Source organism: Mustela putorius, unplaced genomic scaffold, assembly GCF_011764305.1.
Source record: "Mustela putorius furo isolate JIRA1106 unplaced genomic scaffold, ASM1176430v1.1 tig00003972_pilon_pilon_pilon, whole genome shotgun sequence".
Taxonomy (NCBI): domain Eukaryota; kingdom Metazoa; phylum Chordata; class Mammalia; order Carnivora; family Mustelidae; genus Mustela; species Mustela putorius.
Window position 1 is genome coordinate 671,478 of NW_025422115.1, and position 19,193 is coordinate 690,670.

Here is a 19,193-nt window from a genome sequence, read left to right on the forward strand (position 1 = left end):
AAGGCTTTGTTAGGACCAAGGTGAGGAATGATATGGCAACAGGTTCCCTCCCCACAGTAAAGCCCTCAGAGAGAATGGGGCTGTATCTTCTGCTTTGCCCAGGGATACATCAGATACATGAATTAATACTGTTGAAAAAAGGTGGCGTTTATTTCATAAAAGATAATGAAGTAGGTGATAGTTAAATAGAAAAATTGTTCGAGAATGGAAATTTTTTCTGGTCAGAATTGTATTTCAGTACAAATGACCATGCTTATCTTATGTACTGAGAGACCAATGGGTGAAGAGTGGGCAAGTATTTACTATATGTTCAGCACATAGGAGAATTGATCTGGAGAGCCTTGTTATAATCGATAGACTATTGTGGGGAGCCTGTTGGATTTTAACAGGTAGGTCTTGCTTTGAGGTATCAGTACTAAAGCCATGATGGCTACCATGTGCATTAAGGTACCTGCCAAGTTCAACACCTAGTCAGTGACTCTTATATTCTCACAATCAAGATGTAGGTTTCACACTTCATCCTTTCTGTTAATTAAGCCTTCTCTTCATTCTTTGAAATAAATCTTATATGTTGACATCCTTTCCTCTAGGGAATCTTCTCGTGGTAAGACTGGTTATTGTTTGGTCTCTCTCTGCTTTACTTCTTCACCTGTTATCACTATTTCAATGGCTCCTAGCCATTGAAAATTTGGGTATAAAATGGGGGATACAGAAATGAGGAGAGTTTTCTTCACCTCACAGCAAAAGAGCAAGTAGGGAAGCATTGAAAGCCCACATCAGTGCACAATGATGGTAAGTAATAGAACAATGAAACATAGTCTCAATATTTCTGCTTTTTGTAGCACAATTCTATCTTAATTTTTTCATGTTCTCATCATAATAATCTGTCTGCTATGATGAGAAGCTGGGGAAGTATCAGGAAACAATGAAGGAACAAAACTGGAAATACCATTTTCACTCCAATCTGGAGTTACTTATTCTCCACAGATTTTTCGTTCATCCTTGTCACTTTTTGGCACATTTCGCCATACCACACCACTCACCAAACACGACAGAGTTTCCAAATATATCTGGATCTTCGTGACTTCTTGGCCATAAGGTTATCACTTAGACCCTTTCTCTGTTTCCAGGTTAATAAGACAACTGCCAAATTAGTATCAAAATAACTATCAGAGGAGAGGAAAAGACAGTGTTTTCAGACAACAACAACAAAAAATGCAGGTTATTGTGAAGTGGCCTTGTTTGATAAATAAACATGATAGAAACCCAATAGTGCCTGATCCAAGAGAAAAAAGATATATTTAATTCCAGAATCCCCAACTTCTCTCCAGGGAGCCCAGTATAGCTTCCCAGTGGCTTCTATTTATTTTTTAAATTTCTTTTCAAAGTTCCAGAATTCATTGTTTATGTACCACACCCAGTCCCAATAGCTTTTAAAGCTTGTCTCAACTTATGAAAAGCCAGCTTGGTGGTAGATCTCACGATCTTCAAGAAATACTCATTGAGAACTAACTATATTTGAGGAGCTCGGTCACTTCCGTCTTCCTCCTCTACCGCAGAGTTGCCCAAAGGGGGCAGTGTGTATTGTTGAAATGGATAATGACCTCTCTCAAAATCTGGGTGGCATTTCCAGTTCCCAGTGCCATTAGGAGGAGCTCTTGGTCTGTTCCACAAGCAAGATTGATCTCCCCTGATCCTGGTAGAGTGCATTCAGGATGTGAACCCTTTCACAGTGACTGTGACTCATGCGTTAAATAAATCAACGTTTAGTTCAGTGATTTATTCATCAAAAATGAAAATCAGTCTCCATATTTTTGCCCTTTATTTTTACGGTCTCTGCCTTTTGCTTTCATTCTTATGTATTATGGTGTAGAACATATACAGAAATAGACAACTATTTTAAATCTTGGTTCTACCACGTGCTGGCCTTGGGTCCACCGTAAGCCTGTTTTCTCATGGATATTTTGAGGGGTAATTAAAACCTATATGAACATGTCTAACACATATTGCATGTTCAACATATAACTATTACCATTTTTTATTAAATTTATTTGCTTAGAGTATAGTTGATGTGGGGAGTTTCGCAGGTTCTTAATATTTTGTTTATAATTCTTCTAATTTTAAATAATGTCAGAATTATCAGCATCTCTAATCACACTTGGCTTTTCAACCACTTTTAGAAATCTAGTTACCAATCTAAAATGTTTTCTCTTTTTGTTCTGTTTCTACTGCCTGATTAAAACCAAGCCAAAAAAAAAAAAAAAAAGTGCTTCATTGTGGGGAAACTCCCATACTCAAACCAGTTTAGTGCTTGTGTCCACATTTTAATTATCTGAATGATAGTTTTATCCATATAAAATATTTTTGTGTGCTCATCAGTTGTTTTGTTACACACAAAAGTGCTATTTTGAGAAACTGTTAACCAAAACACTTCATTTAGATCCCACATTATAGAACTATTCCAGCCATATGCTGTAATAATGACTTTTAAGTAGTTTCTATAAATTATAACATTGGCTGTAAATTTCTAGGTTTTTTTTTTTCCTCAAAGCATGACTACTTGTATTAAAGGAAAAATAGTCCTATAGTTATTGTTCACTGGGGATTTTAAGTCACCTGTCCATTTTCTGGTTTGTTTTCATTGTCTGTTTGAAGTTGTAGCCATAGCAATACCTCTCCCCCTAAAGATGCCTTATTTTCAAAGGGACGGCTGTAATTGCAATTTCTAGAAAGCTTAAAAATAGTGATTGAATGCTTTTAATTTCCTTGAGAACCTTTTGGATAGCTGAGCTCGAATCAAGACCAACTTTTTAAGAACACATCAAAAACTGTATAAATCTGTCTTTGGCTCACCATCTGCTTTAATAGTCTGCCAAAGAACGTGGACTCTCCTCCTTGCAGAGTTTGGGGGTCTACGTAAGATTTAGCAGTTTTGAACTTATTGGTACGTTGAGCGTGAATGAACTCAGTTCATTTCTCTTCTATGAATTAACAAAGGAGTCACTTTGATCTTATTAGTTGGGCGCTTAGTAAGTAATTATCTTAATTTATCTAGCAAATATACCTGCTCTATGCGAGGAGCTGTGGTAGGCTCTGATGATATGACAGGGGAGAGGAATTGGTCTTTGGCCTCCCATGAAATGACCAATTACACTGATAGCATCTACAGTAGATGCTTGAACGATGTGGGGTATGGTATGCAAGCACTGATACCCCACGCAGTTAAAAGTTGGCAAAAACTTGGCATATAACTTCTATATATAACTTCTAACTACTGATAGCCTAGTGTTGATCTGAAGCCTTACTGGGGAGATAAACAGTCAAGTACCACAATGTGTATGTCCTCTGTGTTATGTACTGTATTTCTACAATACATGAAAGAAACGTTATTGAGAAAACCATGGAAGAGAAAATTCATTTTACAGTATTGTACTGTAGCATTTATTTAAAAAAATCCACATGTAAATGGACATGCACCATTGAAACGCCTGCTGTTCAAGGGGCAGGTGTAAGGGCAGTTCTATTCCTAAGGTCAAGGTTCAGGGAAGGAACACCTCACTGGTGTTCCTGCAGGAAGCAACACTTTCACTGAGATGTCAGAGCTGAGTTAGCACGGCAGAGGTAAAAGAAAAGCCTTTTAAAATGAGGGGACAGCAGGTCTCAAAGCCTGCAGGGCTTTTCTGAAACACAGAAGAAAGTATGTGCCTAGAGGAGCAAGGGTTTTGAGGGTGCCTCAGTGGAAACGGGGAGATGTTGGGTCAGTGCAGCGGGAGATGGTGGTTTTATGTTTTGGGTTTTTTGTTTGTTTTTGGAACTTGAATGGCAATGGGAATGGATTTAGAAGAAAAATTCTTATGTCACAAGTTATTTTTTTATATTTTTAAAGATTTTATTTATTTATTTCACAGAGATCACAAGCAGGCAGAGAGGCAGGCAAAGAAAAACGGGGAATCAGGCTCCCAGCTGAGCAGAGAGCCTGATGTGGGACTTGATCCAAGGACCCTGAGATTATGACCTGAGCCGAAGGCAGAGGCTTTAATCCACTGAGCCACCCAGGCCGCCCATTATGTCATGAGTTCTTATATGTTCTGTGCTTGTGTTAGAAGAGTAGACTGTCAGAAATTTAGTTCAATAACACTTCAGCAAAATTAAGTCCTTCTCATCCTTTGTGGATCTTGTAGTCCTAATACAGGTTTGTCTGCCCCCTTGCTCTGGATGTCTGCAGCAGTAACGTGAGCAAGTTTTCACCTGGGTGACCCCGCAGAGGCCATTCTACGGATTCCCGAAGGTTGCAGCCACTCGGGAAGGCAGGACATACTTGAAAAGTTAGACCCAGCACCCATAGACATCATGTTTGTTTTTCTTCGAAGATCCCTCTTAGTTCTGTGTTTTCCACATTGCAGGGATCATAGAGTAATTGTTGACTAAAGGAGCAGGCACGTCATAGGCCTTATAATTTTCATTTGAGGCCTTACGATTTTTCAAATCAATCATCATAGGAGCTGGGGGGGAAGGGAAGGCTCCTGGGAGCCTGTGGTTGCAGAGAAAGTTCTGCGAAGATGATACATCTTGAACTAGGTCTTGAAGGCTAATTGGCCTTTGTGTTTTTGGTTGGGATTAGGGATTAAGAGAGCATTGCAAGGAGACTTGGTCATCCCATATACAGTGGAGGAAGGCTGTCTGAGCCCCACACCTCTGCCTTCTGTTTGGGAGTGGGGGAAAGATACACCAACCTCGCCAGAGAGTTTGGGAATAGGGAATAGATCAGGATGGATCGTGTGGGGTAAATTGTCAGAGAACAGACTTTCAGATAAGCACCTAGAATTTGCTCCAGTATGCTCTAGTAAGGGTTATAAGCATGTAGTTGGAAACAAAACATGAAGGGAGAGTTTGTAGAAATTCAGCTGGCATGGCTCCATTGCCCTCTACCCAACCCCCACCTTCCCAGCTTGTCTGTGCTGTGATGCTCTGTGCTTAGCTTCAGAAATTATCTTCCTCTGGAAATTCTTTCTTCTGGTCCTGCCCCTGTGCTGATGGTCTGCGGTGGCTCCTGACTGGTGGATGAGAATTAAAGAAGTGCATTTAAATGAAAAGTACTGGTCATGGCCTTCAAGGCTTCAAGCTCATCTCAGCATTTATTTATCCATATCTCACATGTCACGATTGCCACTATGTATCTGTATCTCTCTGCGTGTCCGTCTATTTTGTTAATTTAAAGCTCTCCTCTGTCCTTATCTCCTCAAGATGAGCCCACCCATTTCTGCTAGCCCAGTGACGTCTGCTTTAAGATTCATTTGCACGATGAGATCTTCTCGGACTTGGACCAACCACATTGAATCTCTCTGAACTTTAGGTGCCTCTTCTGCAAAATGGCATGAGTATCCCTCACCTCTTGGAGATGATGTGAGGACTGAATGAGAAGCTGCCTAACCCATGGTTACCCGCTTAGAGCAGGAGCCAGGTGGGCCCCTCTAGATAGTGCTGGCTGCGAAGAGCCTGCTGGACCCTCTCACTGGGGCATGGCACTCTTGACCATGGCACACCTCCCTCCCGGGGGAGGGAGGGGTATGCACGCCCCGGGTGTGCCTGCGTCAGACCCTCAAATGAAATACAGGACTGAGTATGGACCAGGAATGTGCAGATGTGGAATATGAGACGTGTAAGGAAAACACACAGTCGGGGAGCAGAAATGGGAGCAACGCAGTCTCTGGGCAGGGAGCACAAGAAAGGCCTTCACTGGAAAGGTGAAATTTGCTGAAAAGCAGAGATTGGTATGAGAGTCCCTTAGAAGTCATGCCTTGGTGGGCTGTGTCCATCATGGCCTGGTTCAGTGCCAGGAGCAGAGTATGTGCTTAAAAAATATCTGTCAGCTGAGTGGTAGGACCTCTGCAGTATGTGTATTACTTCCATTCAATTTCTGAAACTGACATGAAAGTAAAATTATTTCAGTGAGAAACCTCTACTTGCCATCCAAGGAATAGAAACGCATTATAAAATGGTGTTGAAAAGTAGCAAAGCCTATTGAGGGCAAAGCGCTAAACAGGTCCGTGAGCTGAAATCGCCAGTGATGTATCCGTGTCCAGGTGACAGGCCACCTGGGGGTACGGGATGTCATCTGACTGTTTGACCTAGAGATGGGGACCAGAGGCAAAAAGTGCAGACCCAGGTATGTATACGTCAGTCTGTCTGGTGCTGTTTGCTCAGTACCATTGGGAGAACACTGGGACATCTCATTTATGACGGGACGTCATCTTTATCTCCAGTGAATGTATTCATTATTTAAATTCTAGAAAATCCCCTTTTATCTGGAAATTTTTAAGGGAGAGAAAGCAATCCGTAAAGTGCAAAGAAGTGACTCTGTACATCTTTTAATATCTTTGTTTCTCCTTCCTCCTCTCCGCCTGTTTATATTGTAGTATTAATAAATGCAGTATTTTAATGAGCTTTGATGGAATCACCTTCAGAGAGTTGGTGCCGTGTGTTCCTTGGAGACGCATAACTGAAGTTCCTGGTTTCTGGAAGGAAGTCTGTTCCTCATTAGCTGGAACAGCTAAGAGTATGCTGGCTTGGGAGGGAGGGGGCCACAGCTCCAGCCCACCTGTGCGTGCACAGGACCGGCCACGGCTCAGCCCTGCTGTGGAGGAACCCCAGGGCTTTCATTAAAAGTGTTAGATGGTTTCCCAGGAGGGAGTGGTGACGGCATGTCATGTTGGGGTTTCTGGAGGAGCAGCCCTGACACCTACTAACAGTCTGACAAATGGTTAAGTGGCTGCTTCAGCATGGGTCGGGGGAGCCGGCGTCCTCTACCTGAGCCTGAAGAGGGGAGCACGTGTTCTCTCCATGCTCCTGGCTCTGAAAGAGGCAAATCTGCCCTCCTCTGTCCGCAGCTCCTCCCCTCCCAGAGCCTACCCCCTTGCCCTGCAAAACACACTCCCCAGAGTAAAGCTTACTTGCCTTAAGTAAGCAAGGCTGCTTTGTGAGATGCCGAGGAATGGGTTTTGTGTTGCTTTGACTGTGGCTGCCCAGCATCTAAACCCCTTGTAAATTTGGGGAGGTTCCTGTCACATGTTTTGGAGAAGAGGTCAGAGCATCCTTGCGTGGACAGAAGGTGAAAAGCCAGTCCTTCTTTTCTGAGCACTGGCATTTAGGGCCTGGGTGCTTGATGAGGCGAGAGCAGTTAGATCCTTCTTGGAGGTCTTTGCCTCTGCATCAAGGGCAGCAAAAAAGCAGGGGTAGATAATTCCTGTTAGAGGCACCATAACCAGGGTCCAGTAACACGAGGACCTGTGAGGCTAGTTTTCCTAGGGAGCAGAAGCCAGACTTTTCCTGGGGAGGGAGAGTGACGGAGGTTCTCGTGCCTGAGTATTTCTAACCCTCCTTGGGTTTCTAGTAGTTTTCCAGCCTGATTTTCCAATCTTGGCCATGATTCTGAGAGTTCTCTGATATTATTTCGCTAAATTGAGACAGGGGGCATTTCCATGTTTAAAACTGACAACCCCAACTCATTCATTTATGTCCATGACTTGGTCATTGTCTACTGGCCACTGAGATCATAGGATTGGCTTAAAAGCTTAGCCAGGCATCTACGTGTCTAGAACACTAGTCAGTTGAACAGAATCTCCTTCGTCGTGTATCTGTTCTTCCTCTTTTTCTATTTTTGACATAGAATCTTCCTGGAGTCTCTTTCACCTGTCAGTCTGTCTATTGATGTGCTGTACCTCGGAGCTCCTGGATATTAAGTTAATTAGATGTAGGTTTCATGACCTGAACGGTAGGCCAGTAGGTCAAGAAGCCCAAGGACTCTCGGCATTAGACCCTGGCCTGTGATTCCTTGGCCATTTGTTGGCAGAACATCTGTCCTCATGCCCCCAATTAATTTAGTACGCACTGCTTCGTAAAGCATCCCTGTGCCGCAGAGGCAGGCAATGTGTTTGGTTTTATGGACATTATATAGCCGTCCATCCTGTCCCTGACATTTCCGATCCTAGGTCCCACTGTCAAACCCAACGAAAGGGGAGAGCATTTTGTTTGTTTGTTTGCAATAACTTTTTGGGTCCCACTTTGGATTTTGGATTTTCTAACTTTATTATTTATTTATTTTTTCTTTTGGAGGATGTATGAGGTGGAAAAGGAAGATGTGAGATGAGAGAAGTCGGGGTTAAGATTTTTTTTTTAAGATAAAAATGTTGGACTTGCTTTGTGGAATTCTACTTTTTCATGTTTATGAGCAGCAAAAATGTAGCATCCTCTGTATTCTCATAATGTATTTGAATATATCAGATCATATGTGTTTGTGGTCACTCCCCCCACAGGGCAGTTTTAGCTCCTTAGTAACCGTGTTTATAGTTTTCCTCTCTTCTCTTTGGACCTTGCAGAAGCCTCTGGGTTACCATAGGCTTCCTGCATAGCAGAGTACTTTCCTATATTGACTCAAGGAGAACTTAAGCAGGAAAAGGACAGGAGCTTCTGTATTAAAACAACGCAAAACTTGGGGCACCTGGGTGACTCAGTTGGTTGGGCGGCTGTCAGGTCATGATCCTGGAGTCCCGGGATCGAGTCCCACATTGGGCTCCCGGCCCAGTGGGAAGTCTGCTCCTCCTGCTGACCTCTCTCCTCTCATGCTCTCTCTCAAATAAATAAATAAATAAATCTTAAAACAACACAAAACTCAACTCTCTCATGTGTGAGACTGACGGTTGCTTTTATGCAACCTGTTGTGGTCAGTGACTCTCAAGGCTGCATCTGGGTTATATATCCATCCCTGTTCATTAAGTATGCTACTGTTCCCGAACTAACAGGTTCTCTCCATTTCCTGAACTCCCTCACAAGCCTTGCTGGAAAGAGATGCTCGCTTTTGCTTTCAGCAAGCACAGTTTTATTGGTATAAACCTGCCTGGATTTTACTCACTTGGCCTCTTCTACTTCTGAGATTCATTTGTCTCTGATCAGGGAACTGCCTCTGCCTTGACCAATGTCCTATGTTCTCTTTCCAGGGAAGAGTGATCCTTTTTGCTTGTTGGAGTTAGGCAACGACCGACTTCAGACACACACCATCTACAAAAACCTCAACCCCGAGTGGAACAAAGTTTTTACCTTGTAAGTGCTTTCTTAAGCCTCCAGAATATCAAGGAGTGTTTTTAACGTAGAGATCAATTATCCTTGATATGTGTGGGGCGGACTGGGGCTCTTAAGTGGAACTTTCTATCCATTTTTATGTGCAAAGAATGAATTTTATTGTTTTTTTTCCTTCTGAAAACCTTTTATCCTTTCATTTTATAGAGTATAGTGTTAATAATAGAAGAAGCCATTTGGAACTGCAAGGGTTAGGGTTATAGGAGGCCTTTGTAAAGTAGATCTTTCAATAGCTCAATTAATCTGTGAGTAGACGGACACTTCCATTTATCCAGACTAATTCATTCCTGGGTTAAAGAAAATTACAAATGAAGACCTGCCTTAAATTCAGGTTTATATGTTATAGCATTATTGTAATATCTAAAGGTTTATATTATGGCAGATTCTTTTGGAAAATATAGATTATCTGTGATTCCTCAAAGAGTCCCAAAGTGTCTTTGTATTCCAGCTTGTCTGAAGAGCAGCTCCCCCACAGAGAAGCCATGTCCAGTCTTTCAAACTCAGGCATTTAGAAGGCTAGATTTATTTCCTAGCGTGCTTTAGACTCTGAGGTATCTGGCCATCAAGGGGAGGCACCTGTTGATTTGGGTCAAATGGTGGTTCACTGCCCTCACAACACTGAATAAATGCTGTGCTTGTAACTGAATGAATATGTTTTGAATGGGTGATGATTTCCAAATAGAAAGCTCTCAAGGATCAAAATTGAATCAGTCATCACAAACCTCCCAACAAACAAAAGTCCAATATCATGTGGTTCCACAGGTAAATTCTACTGAACCTTTAAAGGAGTCAATAAATATTCTTCTCAAACTTTTCCAAAAAGCAGAAGAGGGAGGAAAACTCCCAGATTCATTCTTTGAGGCCAGCATTACCCTGAGACCAAACACAGATCCCCACAAAGAAAGAGAACTATAAAGCCAGTACCTCTGATGCAGATATCCTCAACAAGGTATTAGTGAATAGAATCCAACAATAATAAATTAAAAAAAAATTTTCACCACAAACAAATGGGGTTTATTCTCAAAGATGCAAGTATGGTTCAATATTTGCAAATCAAACAATGTGATACATCACATCACTAAGAGGATAAAAAACATATGATCATTTCAATAGATGCAGAAAAGATATTTGACAAAATATAACATCCATTCATAGAGGGTATATACTTCAACATAATTAAGACCTTATAGGAAAAACCCACAGCTAGCATCATAGTCAGTGGGAAAAATGAGAGCTTTTCACCCAAGGACAGGAAAAAGACAAGGATGTCCACTTTCACCACGTTTATTCGGTATAGCACTGGAAGTCTTAGCCACAGCAATCAGACAAGAAAAAGAAATAAAAGGCATCCAAATTAGTAAGGAAGAAGTAAAGCTTTCATTATTTGCGGATGACATAATATAGAAAACTCTAAAGACTCCACAAAAAGGTACTAGGACTGATAAAATAATTTGTTAAGGTTGTGGAATACAAAATCATTATACAGAAATCTATTGCATTTCTATGCACTAATAGTGAAGCAGCAGAAAGAAAAAAATAATAAAACAATCTCATTTGTAATTATACCAAGATAATAAAATACCTAGGAACAAACTTAACCAAAGAGGTGAAAGACCTATACTCTGACAACTAAAAGACTGATGAGAGAAAGTTCCCAAGGATCTATGAGAAGTGGATTAACTTGCCTGAGCAGGTTTGAAAACTGCCATATGAAAGAGATTCTTATATGCTCGAAACACTGCTGATGACCATGGCTCCATTTCTCATTATAGGTGATGTTTGGTTTCTGGTCCACATAAAAAAAAGTTTCTAAATATGCATGGGACTTTTAATATTTTGTCTTTCAACAATGGGAAGCTTTCTGTGGATCTCAGCAAATAGTGATTTTGATCACCTTCTTTCCCCAAAGGGAATTCTTCATTAATATATTTTTTTCATTAATTTAATGTAAAGCAAATCTTATTGCCTATTTGAAATCACTAGCCTTTTACCCTCCTCATTCTGTTTCTTTTTCTTTATCCTCCTGTTTCTTTAATAGTTCTATCCTTGAGTGCATGTATACATGGAAAATGTCATAGTAAAAAAAGTTGACTTTTTTTTCATATGGATGTCTGAATCTTCTATGATGGAAGGTTTGGGAATACAGTTCAGTTTGATTTAATTTTTGGAATTTAATTAAATGGTAGTTTTATACTCTAAGGACATACAGGCTTAATTAGTGAAACCGTGTTTTCAGATCTTCATGGAACAGACTCCACTTGTGTATTTTTGTATGTAATACATAGTAAATTTCTTGTTTCAGTCCTATTAAAGATATCCATGATGTTTTGGAAGTGACAGTCTTTGATGAAGATGGAGATAAACCTCCTGATTTTCTTGGAAAAGTTGCCATTCCCTTGCTGTCCGTAAGTTACTGTAGTTAATACCCAGTTTGTAAGTCATTTTACAGTTGACAAGTTTCTATGATCTAGAGTTGTTCTATCTTTGTCAATCTGGGGAAAAGATCCTCCTAGCTGTAGCAGGAAACAACTATTTTATTCCTTAACGTTTTCCAGTTTTTTCAGTAGTTTCAGATATAAAGTAACAATCATGTAGTTGGATATTGGTTTAACCAACAAGAACATTTTGACTAGTCTTTCAATTCGTTTTTAGTGGGGGTTTCTGTTTGGTTTCAAGGAATATAGATCTATGACTGATTTTCCATTTGTTAATGAAAACATACACATGTCCCTTTATTATCTCCTTACTACCCATTTCTTCAAAGATTAATTCCTGGTAACTGCAAAGTTTTTCCTAGCTCTACTGAAGACCATTCTCTCAAAAGTTCTATTTGTCTTTATAGTAGTAGGGTTTGCTTTCAGCCTCAAAAAATGCTTTCTGGAAGAGAGGAAAGAGCTTCTCTTGGAAAAAGTGCCATTTCAGTAGTCTAGTTAAAAGATAACATACTAGAGTAAGCTAAGAGCTGAATGAAATAATATTCTATGACATCAGATGAGAAAGTACCACACGATACCTTTACATGGGCAAAGGAGGGAAGCTGGGATCTGAATTTACCTATTAATGGGACATTAATGTTTGTACCAAATGTACTCTTCCAGAAGAGAGAATTTCAGTTTTTCACTCAACAATTAATGTTTCATTGTAGAGATGTCACGGTCTTATCAGTCAACAAGGCTTTATTTACTTCTTACCAAAGACTTATTTCTCCAAAGCTACTAGTACATTTTTGTAGCAGGAGAGTCTGTGCTCTAACCATGAGATTAGACTAGCTCACACGATGTTTACAGTCCAGAAGCGCTACATCTCTCAGTATCTCTATGGGTTTTGATCGCCTGGTTAATTTCTCCCCAAGTTCTCTTATCCCGACTGTTCTTCTAAGAGAAGGGGTGGAGCAGCTTCTCCCTTGTCAGTTCCGCTCCTGCCAAATACTCAGAGCCATCAGCAGCAGACCACACCGACTCTCCAGGAGGAGATGGCAATGTGGGATCTCTCTCTCTCTCTTTTTGGCTACAGCTTTGTCAGTTATTCCTGAATTAATACATGTAACAAGAGCATGGAATACGATGTTAGAGAGGTCTAAAGGGAAGACCCTCCTTTACAATTCAGTTTCTTTTTTTTTTTCCTCAAATTCTTTTAGATGGGACAGAGACATTTCTCCTCTTGATTTTTAAAAAATATTTTTTTTGAGAGAAAGAAAGAGAGAGTGTGTGTGGTGAGGGACAGAGGGAGAGAGAGAGGAGAATCTCAAGCAGACTCCTTACTGAGTGTGGAGCCCCATGTGGGGATTGATCTGAGGCCCCTGAGGTTATGACCTGAGCCAAAATCATGAGTCTGATGCTTAACCAACTGAGCCACTAGGTGCCCCTGTCCTCTTGTTTTTAATAGATAAATATGTAGTAACATATTTTATTCCTTGCTGGGTGAACACTCCTTGGTGTGATTTTAAACCTCCCTCTGTTTTACATGTAAAAGTTTTGTGTAGTTAGTTTTCTATAATACCAAAAAATTAACCCACTTACTTCCCTCCCTTCTTCCCTTATGATGTACAATGTCTCAATGCTGTTGAGTTAGATCTAAGAAATTACTTCTGGCTAAATCAGGTATAGGGTTTCTCAGCCTTACCATGATTGACATTTTTGGTTGGATCATGCTTTGTTGTGGGGCACTCCTGTGCTCTTTGGGATGTTTAGCAGATGCCTGACTTCTACCCAATAGATGTCTGAGGGACCCATCCACCCATCACTGTAGTGACAAGTCAAAGATGTCTGCAGACCTTGCCAATGTTCCGAGGAGGGACAACATCACTCCTGGTGGAGAACCACTGACCCAAGTTGGTGCTGTTTTCGCATTATATCTTTCAAGATGCAGGGTAGAATGATTCTATGAAAAATTTCATTTAAATGCAAAGAGCCTCTGACCCCCTTAACTTTATTCTGGTTGCCAATAAGGTGCCCACGATCTATACATTCATTTGTTTGAGGAGTCTTTATCGAGTGTCTGCTTTATGCCAGGCATTGCTCATCGTTTTAGGTTTAGTTTAGTTAGTTTAATTTTAGTTTAGCTCTAACAGTGACAGCGGTGAAGTTATCTTCTCTTAGAACTTACCTTTTGGTTGTAGGAGTCAGTATACAGAACAAACAAAAAAGTCCACAAAAAGCAAGACAGCATGTTAGATGGTGAAAGGTACCCCGTAGAAATCAAAGCTCCAAGATTATGTCCAGGGAAGGGGTGCACTTCTCCATGGGCTGGCCAGGAAGGACCTCACTCCAGGGGACATTTGAATGAGAACTTAAGGAGGTGAGAAAGAAAACCCTGTGGCTATCTGGGGAAATGGTTCCAGGCAGGACGGCTTCCACATTCCAAGGCTCTAAGGCAGTACCCTGAATGTCCAGTCCCAGACATATTGGCGTGGACAGTGTGGATAGAATGGAGTCTCTTGGAGGCGGTTGGGGGGGCAATCGCAAATGTGGAATAAGGAAGGACACAGGGACAAATGTCATGAGAAAGCGATAAGATGCTGCCAGTCTGAACGTCTGAAGGACTTTGGCGTGCTCTTAGTGTTGGTGGGGAGCCACAGGAAAGTGTCAGGGCAGGGAGTGCTTGATTTGGTCTGTGCTCTCTGTTTCTAACATGAAAGGGCTGTGGCACACAGAGAAATAAATCCAGCCCTGACTGTTCTCTACCACATAAAGCCTAAAGGCAGTGTGGCCTGAGCCACGTTCTCATGAGGGACTCGGGGGGCCGGGAATGTTAAGCTGAATCTGTTAGAGTGTGGCCATTTCAATTCAGACTCACTTTCCATTGTTTGACCTACCCACTGACCAAGTGATCAGACCTTGCAGAGGATCTGTTTTGGCCCTTCCTGATGGTCAGTGGTCCACCTGCTACACGTACTCTCCTAAGAAAATCATTCTCTACCTGAAGTGCAGTTATATGTATGATAAAAAAAAAAAAACGCCATAACCCTCAGTATCCGTAAGAGGCAGGTTTTCAGTTGTTCATTAGTTCACCAATCATTCCGTTTTCGAGTAATTCCAACTTGTGATTTAGAGAGTATGTTTTCGCATTTATTTAGATTTGGTTTTTTGTTTGGTTGTTTTTTGTTTGTTTGTTTGTTTGTTTTTTTGGTCTTTATTTAGTATCTGTTGCATCGTGCTTCACTAACCAGCCCTAGGTGAAGCATGTATCATATGTGAAATCATTAATTTTCTGAAAACCTTATTCGGCATGCTTTAGTATCATGGCTGTTTACAAAAGAGGGAGCTGAGGTGCACGAGGGTCCTGGCGCTGGGATGTAGTAGAGGCTGGAAGTAGGCAGTTTCGTGTCCGAGCTGGGCTCCTTAAGTGGATGCTTTCCTGCCACGGTGAGCCCCTGTTCAGTAGAAATGAGGCCGAAAGGAAGAACCAAGATGTTCTTCACGCAACCACTGGTCTTAATGCGATAGAGTGTGGACAGGTAGGACACAGAGTTGAAGACTTGCATATCTTGGGTGATGCCTGTGGGATGAACACAGAAGACCTGAAATGCTTTTTTTTTCTTAACAGAAGTACAGTTGACATAGAATATCATATGGCTGGACAATACAGGGATGCAACAAGTCTGTGTTATGTTGTGCTAACACATGTAGCTACCACTTGTCACCAGATGGCATGGTTACGGTACCATTGACTATAATCCCTATGCTGTACCTTACATTCCCATGACTTAACTCCTTCTGTAACCGGAAGTGATGACCTTCCACTCCCTCCATCCACTTGCCCATCCCTTACTTCCCTCCCCTGTAGCATCCACCAGTTCGTTCTCTGGGCTTATGCAAGATCAGAAATATCAAGTGTTACATAAAAGGAAAAAGAAAACATAGAGCAGGAGGAATAGATTTAATTTTAGGAAGACTTGAGGAAGTGGGGAGTTCGAGCTGGCCTAGAGGGGACCTGGTGTTGATCATGACTCGTGGGTGAGGTAAAGAAAGATGGTCATTCCAAGCAGAGGGTAGAGGAGGCGTGGAGAAGCTGGGGGTAAGAGAAAGGCCACCTTCTGGAAGCAAAGAGGGGCTTTTGTTGCCTGGTTCTCAGGGTGAGCAGGGAGACCAGAGAGGGAGGACAGAGGGCTGCTCACAAAGGATTGAGGGAGGCTGGGGCTTATTCTATTAGCAAGGAGAACCTGAAGGCTTTTAGCCTGGGGATGGAGATCTCAGAGCTGTTGACTAAGAAGAAAGTTTTGGCTCTAGTATGAAGCAAGTTACAGAGGGAGGGAGACTTTTCCTGGAGGAATAAGCATCCAAGAGAGAACTCTTATATTTCAGGTTTTATGCCTCTTAGGAGACGGTCTGCTTTCTCTGCTTTTTTCATATGAGGGAGAATTATAAAAATGGAATAGCCAGTGCTTCTCTGTTGCCTTTATAGGATATGAAACAGTATTCAATAATGCCTTCTTTTCTATTTAAAAACAAAAATTGTATTTCTTGGAGGAGAGTATGAATTTCTTTTTTGCAAGAGTACATTTTCTTTAATCAAGTCATAAACTAAAACTTGATTTACACTTTCAGAGAAAATGCAAACTACATTTCAAAATATCTAAGTATTAAGTATTGAATGTACTTTAACTTTTAATCTGTCTCAAAATGATAATGTGCTAAGTGCATTTCAGCCTGTTAAATGAAAAGCCTGATCTGAATTCACTGTGTCTTTTAAAGCAGGGTGAATGTGCTGGCTGACGATTGGCTCATTTAAAATCCATGTTGTAAAATCAGTATATCTGTTAATGCAGTGAATTGTTCAAAACATTTACATATGCTTAGATAATACAGCATTGTAAGAATCCAGGCCACTGGGTCATCCTTCTGTGTATTTCATTTCTGTCCAAGTTTTTTTAATAAAATAGTGGTTTTTAAAAAATATTATAAAGAGGGGGCACATCAGTGGCTCAGTTGGTTAAAGGTCTGGCTCTTGGTTTCAGCTCAGATCATGATCCTGGGGTCCTAGGATCGAGTCCAACATTGGGCTCTCTGCTGAGTGGGGAGTCTGCTTCTTCCTCTCTCCCTGCCTGCGCTCTCTCTCTCTCTCTCTCTCTCTCTCTCAAATAAATAAAATCTTTAAAAAATAAGGGCTATATAGATATGTAAAACTAGTCACTCATGATTAAAAACAACAGAAAATTACAACTGGTCTGGATTATCATCTGAAGACTTATAATTTTTGCCCATTTTCACATAACTCCAAATATCTTCTAATCAATAACATAGTAAGTATGCATTGGAAAACAGTAAACATATTTTAGAGTTTTAAGATATTTACATAGACACTACCTCTGAAACATTATCTGATTCCCTCAGATTTATTTAAACGCATCTACTCTCAGTTAAGGAATCTAATTTTTTGTCCTGGAAATCAATCTGGGTTCTTCTCCTCCAGGACATTTCTTTTTAGGCAGACATATGTTTATCATCTCAGAAATTATGGAATGGCCCCATGTAGAAAGACTTTGAAAATCAGCTTTCTGTAAAATAGGGAAAGCATCTCTCTATTGATTGTGATTTCCTAATACCTAAGAAAAAAGTTGTCGTTTTTGATGACCTTGAATCAAAAGGAGGTCCTACTTTTTTTTTTTAAGGTTTTATTTATTTACTTGACAGAGATCACAAGTAGGCAGAGAGGCAGACAGAGAGAGAAGGGGAAGCAGGCTCCCTGCTGAGCAGAGAGCCAATGCAGGGCTCCATCCCAGGACTCTGAGATCATGACCTGAGCCGAAAGCAGAGGCTTTAACCCATTGAGCCACCCAGGTGCCCTGAGGTCCTACCTTTTGATTCAAGTTTGAGACTCCTGCGCAAGCCAGGCCAAGGGCAGGTGAGTTCCTGATCAGAGGCACAGGCTTCGCACAGCCCCTCGCGTCCTCTGAATCCACATGCAGAGGAACAGCTTCACTTAATTAGTTTTATGGGACAAATTTTCTATAATGGCTTGTACCAAATAAATGTCCATACACATCTTCATTTGCATTTTCAATTAAGTGTTTGCCCCATTTCACCTGTGATAGGTTTTGAATATTGTAATGAACACATTTTCACGATCATATATTTTTTTAAAGTTTGTGCTGAAATTTTGGCCATTAAAACAAATTACGTTTATATTTTACTTTAATATTTATGGATGTATAGCCACCTAAAAATTTTTAAATGGCTAAAACATAAATATTCAACTCTCTTCCCTGCCTGATCCTGCTCCAATATGTCCTTTGAAATAAAGGAAAAAAAGATAAAATGAGGCAAATTCGTCTATGGGCCTGGAAACTAGGAAAGGGGACCTTTCACATGCTGGAATTACCATGAACCATATGTAGCATATACGGTGGATGGATTTGGTTGGGATGGACAGGCTAAGGGAGAAGGAATACTGCATGGATTCCCTCTGCTGTCTTGGCACAAGAAGCAAGTATAAATCTGAGCAAATGCTGAATGGGTTAAACTTTTCTATTAAATGGAAAACCTCTTACATTGAGTAGAAGAGTAAAATCTAGCAGCTGCTGCTTTGAGGTGCCTCAAATGTGGTAAAACAGAAATGGATGGGCAAAAGTATTACTCCTACATGTAAGTGGGAAGTCAGAAACATACAGAGGAGGTTATTTCGAAAAACGATTTCATTACCAATAAACTTAGAGCAGACATGAATCTTTATGTGAATAGTTTCCCCATCGAAGCGTATCTATGCATTAAAAATATTTGAAATGCAAGAGAGATCCCTGGGTGGCTCAGTCATTAAGCATCAGCCTTTAGCTCAGGTCATGAACCCAGGGTCCTGGGATCGAGTCCTGCACTGGGCTTTCTGCTCAGCAGGAAGCCTGCTTCTTCCTCTGCCTGCTGCTCCCCCTGCTTGTGCTGTCTCTCCCTCCCTCTGTCTCTGATAAATAAATAAGTCTTCAAAAAATTTGAAATACAAGAAAAGATTACCAGCTTAGAAACACAAAACCATCATATTATCTTTGCAGCTTAAAAAAATATCAGAAACAAAAAAATAAGGCTGTCAAGTGGGGTTTCTTAAAGGCCCAATTGTTTGAAAGTCCAAATTCCATGAAGCTCTTGCTGAGAGTTAAAGTTCATGTACACCATCCCACAGCTACTAAATTTCTGGTGATGAGACCCTGGAAAGTTCTTTTCTTAGCAAGTTGTCAGATGAAGTTTTGGCCTACTAAAGCAGCGACTCTCAAATTTTAGAGAATAAACAGTAAGTTTGATCTAATGTAGTATATGTACACATACATAAATACATAGAATATTCTATCCAAATACCTATGGGCTTCGGTTTTGATCATGTCATGGGCTCACAAATGCCTCAGAAGATCCCCAAAAGGCACAATTTATATTGTGTTGATAAATATTTATATAAATTAGTAACAAAAAAGAAACAAGTATCAAAACAGTTGGTGAAAGAAAAAAAGTCTCAGGTAGCTAATGGAGATACCAAAACTACAGTTACAGACTTTTTAGAAATTAGCAGTGAAATACTATCATACAAACTGTGGATAAGGACCAGAAGTATTATTCAGAGGAAATCCTTCCTTTGAATGC

At 40.8% G+C, this 19,193-nt stretch overlaps 1 protein-coding gene across 10 annotated transcripts in view; it reads left to right on the plus strand.

The window, feature by feature from the left end:
- The window catches only part of MCTP2 (multiple C2 and transmembrane domain containing 2), a 237,680-nt gene that overhangs the window by 128,069 nt on the left and 90,418 nt on the right, over positions 1-19,193 (plus strand). For all 10 annotated transcript variants that reach the window (XR_006603939.1, XM_045070813.1, XM_045070814.1 and 7 more), the window contains 2 exons: positions 8,994-9,096; positions 11,435-11,537. Coding sequence is in view for 9 of the 10 variants with exons in the window: in XM_045070813.1 (XP_044926748.1) it covers positions 8,994-9,096; positions 11,435-11,537 (206 nt within the window). In the remaining variant the exon portion in view is untranslated. The remainder of the gene's footprint in view (positions 1-8,993; positions 9,097-11,434; positions 11,538-19,193) is intronic.